At 44.4% G+C, this 6157-nt stretch overlaps 1 protein-coding gene across 1 annotated transcript in view; it reads left to right on the top strand.

The window, feature by feature from the left end:
• The first annotated feature begins 6 nt into the window (after positions 1-6).
• Positions 7-6157, top strand: part of TM9SF2 (transmembrane 9 superfamily member 2) — a 30449-nt gene continuing 24298 nt past the window's right edge. Inside the window, exons 1-3 of the mRNA XM_039730454.1 lie at positions 7-240; positions 4925-4992; positions 6050-6143. Of these exons, the coding sequence (XP_039586388.1) occupies positions 109-240; positions 4925-4992; positions 6050-6143 (294 nt within the window). The 5' untranslated portion in view covers positions 7-108. The remainder of the gene's footprint in view (positions 241-4924; positions 4993-6049; positions 6144-6157) is intronic.

The raw sequence follows: 6157 nt of genomic DNA, 5'->3' as shown, positions 1-6157 counted from the left end.
GGGAGCCGGAAGCGGCGCGGCCGCGTCAGGGCGGGCGCGGGGGGCGAGAGACGGAGCCGCGACCCCGCTGCCGCCAGCGACCCCGGCCCCGCCGCACCGCTGCCGGACATGGCCCTGCGGCCGCTTCTCCTCGTCGCTGCCGCGCTGGCGGCGGCCACCGCGCCCGCCGCCGCCTTCTACCTGCCGGGCCTGGCGCCCGTCAACTTCTGCGAGGCCGGCAAGGAGAAGCCCGAGTGCAAGGTGAGCCCGGGGGCGCTGCGGGGAGGCCCCGAGGCCGCCCGGGTGCGGCGCGGCCTGGGTGATGTCCCCCTGCGGCGGGGCTGCCTGGCGGAGCTTGTCCCGGGGCTTTGGAGCCGCCCGGCCGTGCCGCCCCGGGGTGCGGGGGATGTGGCTGCGGGCGCTCCGAGCGTGGCTCCGCTCCCGCTGTGCTCACACTGCCCACAGGATTGTTGGGGTTGGAAGGGACCTCCGGAGATAGCCTGTCCAGCCCCGCTGCCGAGGCAGGGTCGCCGGGAGTAGGTGGCACAGGAACGCGTATGAATGCTCCAGAGGGGGAGGCTCCGTGCCCGCTCCAGTGCGCTGCCACCCTCAGCGTGAAGAAGTTCCTCCTCGTGTCGAGGTGAAACTTCCCGTGATTTAGTTTATGGCCCTTGCTCCTTGGAAAGGAAATTGATGAGGCAGAGGAGCCAGGGGCATGGCAGAGGTGCTTGCCTGGCTGGGAGGTGACCGCGATCCCTCCGAGAGAAGGAGGGAGCTGTCGGCTCGTCCTGTGAGATGCGGCCACGTCGGGGAAGTAGGAAGCTCGGTTATCTCTTGGGTCCTTTCAAATCCCTGCCGGAAAGCTGCAGCAAGTGAGGGTGGCAGTGACAGGTCATGCCGAGGGGTGTGTGTGTGTGATTCTTGGCAGGAGCCAGCAGCTGGTGGCTGGAGCAGATCTCAAAGTAAGCATCCAGTAACACTCCCCTTGCTGTGTCTTCCTGGCTGCAGGAACCTGAAGTGTAAGGGCTGCTAGGCCCCGGAATGTCAGTGAACCTTAAACTTACCTTCGTGCCTGCAGAAGTGACGAGCAAACTTCGCATAACCAAATAACTCATTTGTAAGGATATTGGTGGGGAGCATTAATGTAAATCTCCTCTGATGAAAAGTCATCTGTGCTCCTTTGGAGCACCTTTTGAAGTTGTTTCCTGCTGCTGTGATGGAAATTACAGCAGACTATGCTTTAATACTTAAATGAGAAAGTTCAAGACTAATCAGTTCCATGATCCATGGTCTTACTACTGCAGAAAGCAGCTGTCTTGCATTTTCTGAGCTCTCAGCTTCTGCCTTGCATGAAACACTGGTTCATAATTCTTCGGAATAAGAGCCTGCTTGAAAATGTATGCTTTTGGTAAATACCACGTGCTGACTTTATCCTTCTGCTGTCCTGAATCAGCAGAGCTGGGAATGAGCCAAGCACACAATGAAGGCAGTTCAGTTGTAGTAGTAAAGTATCCTGTGGACATTCTTTTGTAGGCCCACAGAAATGGTGTTTGGAAGTGACCTGTTCACATACTGCAACCTCCTGAGTATGGAGCATGAGAGGACAGAAAGCACCACTGCTGTCAACACTAGATCAACTCAGCTCTACCTTTGTTTAAGCAGGCTTTGGAAAGATCCAAGCATAGAGTACCTATCTCCTCCCTGGGTATCCTGTTATAGTGCTCACCACCCTCTTAAGGAATGGGGTTTTTCAAATACAGGCTAAAGCTTTCAAGCTGCAGTTTGTGGTGTTTTTTCACAACATCCCTGAAAAACATTGCTATGTTTGGATTATTTCTGTTTTAAGCTTGTGGAAGAAAGATTTATTTTTTTAAGTCAGGTGGACCATGTAGCCTGCTATCTTTTTTAACCTACCTGAGACACTTATGGGGTGATCTTTCTCAAATGTCTCTGCATTTTTATTCCTCATAAAACATGTACAAAATGTTTGTCTTCTCCTGAGATTTTATCATTTAATAAATGTGACATGAGGTACTTGGGTAATGTAAATGTACCACCAGCAGGCAGCTGAACACCTTAACAGCTGTAGTAGTGCAAATATTCTTTCTGCAATTGTAGAAAGTAGTGTTGGCCACCTCTTAGCAATTGCCATATTAGACATAGGCATGGGGAGAAGTCTAAAGCACTCTTCACCTCTAATTCTCTCCATGTAGTCTGCAGCTGAATGTACTCTGGTTCCTGGTAAGGAGAAACAATATATGATTGGATTATTGCTGTAGCATATTTATCTAAGTGGATAAAATCAAGCTTCCTTGGACAGGCTTCATTTATCACGGGTTCCTTGCAGTAATCTCTGTTAATTGCAGTGCATTTTCCTCTCCCTGAGGATTTTGATCCACATGCCAGATCTCAATACCTACTGCTTGTCTATTATGATCCCCATGATCTCCTGTCCTGTGTTGGTGAGATGGGATGAGATGTTGTTAACGGGGCATGTACCCAAGAGCAATGAGACCTGTGGCTTTCCCCTTTTCTCCAAGTTTCCTGCTAATCTGCTTGGGCAAACTCAGTTTGGCTGCTTCTTCTGGTTTTGGTTAGAACATCATCAGAAATGGAATGGGATCTGTGCAGACTTAAATAGTAATTCTTGCCTAAAGATTAAGAATCCTTACTCAGTTATAAAAAATCCTGATTGCTCCAAAAAGGGTTTGGTGTTGTATGGGAAATGGTTTATCAAATATGCTGATCTGCAGTAATGCATATAATTCTTAGGAAAAATTGCAGCATTCATGTAAATCTCCTCCAATGAAAAATACCTAATTTAAGGCCATGATTCTGTGGCCAGCTGAGGCAATCTAATTCCCTCTCACTGCTGAGAGATTTCATTGCTTTCTTCCCCTGGGCAATGTGTTCCTGTCCTCTGCATTGACTCAGCTGTGTTACTCGTTGTGGTTTTGAGCTTAACGTGGCAGGAAACTATCCAACTTTTTCCCAGTCTAGTTTCCTGCTGTGTTAGGGAGTTGAGGTGACTTACAGAATTACGGCAAGCATAGACTACCCAGAGGTGAGCAGCAGGTCTGCATGGCTTAGGGCAGGGGAAAGATGAGCCTGAAGGTGTGTCTGCACTTAGTGGGTCATGCTAACAGCTCACAGACCTTTCTGTGCCTCCAGGACTGCATCCTCACTTGCACGTGGCCAGCTAAATTACATCAGTAAAACACAGGACCCAACTGAAGTATCTGAGCTACAGATACATGTGAACATTTCCATCTTTTCTTTTTCTCCAGAATTTCTTGGTTTGGCTAAACTTGAGTGAATTTTCATAGGGAGAAAATGCTCTTCTGTTGGTAAGAAAATAGATGGCTTGCTGTTGAAAGGCAGAGGGTTTGTTCTTGAGGGCATTCACCTTTGTTTTGCTCTTCAGCTCTTGTTTGATCACACAGTAAGACAGCTCAGTTTAACCCTAGCTGGCAACTAAGAGCCACACAGCCGTTTGTTCCCTGCTGACCCCAGTGAGATGGTGAGGAGAGCTGGGAGGCAAAGTAACTTGTGGGTTGAAATACAACAGTTTAATTGAAAAAATTAAATATACTCATACTACTAATGATAGTAACAATAATAATAATAATAATTTTAATGAAAAGGGGTGAGAGGGAGGGCGGGGAATGAAACCCAGGCAAAACAAGTTGCACAATACAATTGGTCACCACCCACTGATGGAACTCAGAGCAGTGATTGTCCCCTTCCAGCCAGCTCTCCCGGAGTTATACACTTATACACTGAGTGTGCCATTCCATGGTATGGAGTGGCCCTTTGGCCAGTTCAGGTCAGCTTCTCCTGGCTGTGTTCCTTTCCAGCTTCTTGTGCACCTCCATGCTGGCAGGGCATGGGAAACTGAAAAGTTCTTGACTCAGGGTAAGCAGTACCTAGCCACAACTTAAACTTCAGTGTGTTATCACATTATTCTCTCATTGAATGCAAAACACAGCACTGTACCAGCTACTAAGAAGAAAATTCTCTCTTAGCTAAAGTGAGGACAGCCTGCTGTGATACTAAGAACTGCTCTTCAGAATTTTTTTGTATAAGTCTTTTGCTGTTTAAGCCCATTGGATTGGTTTACTGTGCAAGCAGAAAGCTGCCAAAAGCAGTGTAAGACAAATACTTGAAATTTACTGGAACTAGAATAGAATATTTACTGGAACAAGACTAGAATAAGGGAAGGAATTTTGAGACTAAGAGGGAAGAGTGAGAGACCTCTCCCTTTCCAAAGAAGCAGAGTAGCCCATCTGTAATTAATGTATATAGATCAAACTAGTCTGAAGCCACACTAGACTGAATTTCAGGTTCTTACTTGAGCTGATAGAGTTAGTGAAAAACTTCTATAGGAAGGTAAACGTGGGTATCCTTGCCTTCTCTTTGAAAAGAGATTCTGCTCAGACTTAAAATGTTGTATCAGTCTGAATACATTGTTGAATTTATCACAGTTCAGTTTTTAGTTACTACACAGATAAAATTGTGGAGCATCCTTAATTACAGGGAGCAGTACTGGTCTCATCTGCACTTTTCTTCCTGTTCTTTGAAGACTTTTATTACACAAAAGTTGTGGTGATGACTAATATGACTCTAACTTGGTACATTAAACTCAAACACTGGCAGTTGTGCTAAGGATATTATTTTTGTGCATGATTTCCTGCTATCTTGTAGTTGGAATGGTTATGTTAGCCTTTAAGTGTTTTTGTCATGTGGTCACTGCTTTTGTGATGGTTAGATAGTGCTTTACTTGTGCTCCCAGCAGATATAGTTCTTTACCCATCAAGATGTATGATTGCACAAATCTTACATTTTCCGCTTTCCTTAACCTTACTCAAACAAATCTATTTTTATATATCCATGGGAATTGAAGGAGTGCTTTAAATGTAACTGCTGATTATCTCTGCTCTTTCAGTCTGGAATCGAGCTGTTTGTGAACAGGCTTGACTCAGTAGAGTCTGTCCTGCCCTACGAATACACTGCGTAAGTATATTATACCATTTGTGCCCTTTTAATTGTCAGTTTTTCCAAAAAGATGCATTTAATTGACCTTAAAGTATTATCTACTTCTTGTTACAGCAGTGTGCCACTGAGGCGTGGCTATTTATTTTGCTAACGAAAGTTTACATATAGAGAATTTTCAGTGAGCAGATGGATGCCTACATTGCTTCCTTTGTCTCAGTTGTCTGTGCTCATACTTCAGGGCATGGATTTATGGGCCCTCATGCAGGTCGGATCGCTGTTGTAGTGTAACTTAAGGTTATAAATATATGATACTTTACTGCATCAGTTGTCACTGTAGATCAAAGTATTACCTCTGTCTTTAGTAGCCCATGCCAGATGAGTTAAAGTGGTAATGAGGTGCGAACATCCCATCAATTATCTTAATGAGGTGTTAAATGTTTTCTTTGTACACATCATAGGAGTGCAGAAAATGTATCAGTGCCGGGTACAACTATGTAAAGTTTTTGCTATAAAGAATATTTGCTATAAAGAATATTTTGACTGTTAATATTAAAGAGCTTAAGCACCAGTTATGTCTACACTTTAAAGAACAAATGTGCTATATTTAAAAGTAGACTGGAAAAACGTGGAGGATATGCTATTAAATGTGTTGGTGAATAAAACTGTAATAACCTGTTTAATAGTGTTTGTTGTAAGGGAGCTGTCTCTGTCTTGATTTTTATTTTCCCTCAAATTCCAGAATCTGGTCTGAGTGCTTTTTTTGAGTCGTTATTAAACTCTAGATGAATATTCTTGTCTAAAATCCTGTTCAAATAGGAAACTTCTAATTACTCAAAGAAACTTATGCTACAGTGTTCTGAAATAGCTGATGAAGAGATTTGAATGTTGGTTCTGTTTCATCTGGTTTATTCTCAAATCAGGATAGTGATTTTCACATTTCGCAGGTTAAATGAAGAAACTGTTGTCTACAGGAAAAGCCATATAGTTCCTTTACTTGTGATAAACATGTTGATTTGGGAACATTATTTGCAGCTGAGAGTATTTTATTCATTTTTGTATCTTTTCTCTAATTCAGGTTTGATTTTTGTCAAGCAGAAGGAAAGAAGCGTCCATCTGAAAACCTTGGCCAAGTCTTGTTTGGAGAGAGGATAGAGCCGTCTCCTTACAGGGTTGGTTCTCTGAC

This window comes from Passer montanus, unplaced genomic scaffold (genome assembly GCF_014805655.1).
Source record: "Passer montanus isolate IOZ18808 unplaced genomic scaffold, ASM1480565v1 scaffold72, whole genome shotgun sequence".
NCBI classification, from domain to species: domain Eukaryota; kingdom Metazoa; phylum Chordata; class Aves; order Passeriformes; family Passeridae; genus Passer; species Passer montanus.
This window is presented reverse-complemented; position numbering and strand designations above follow the sequence as displayed.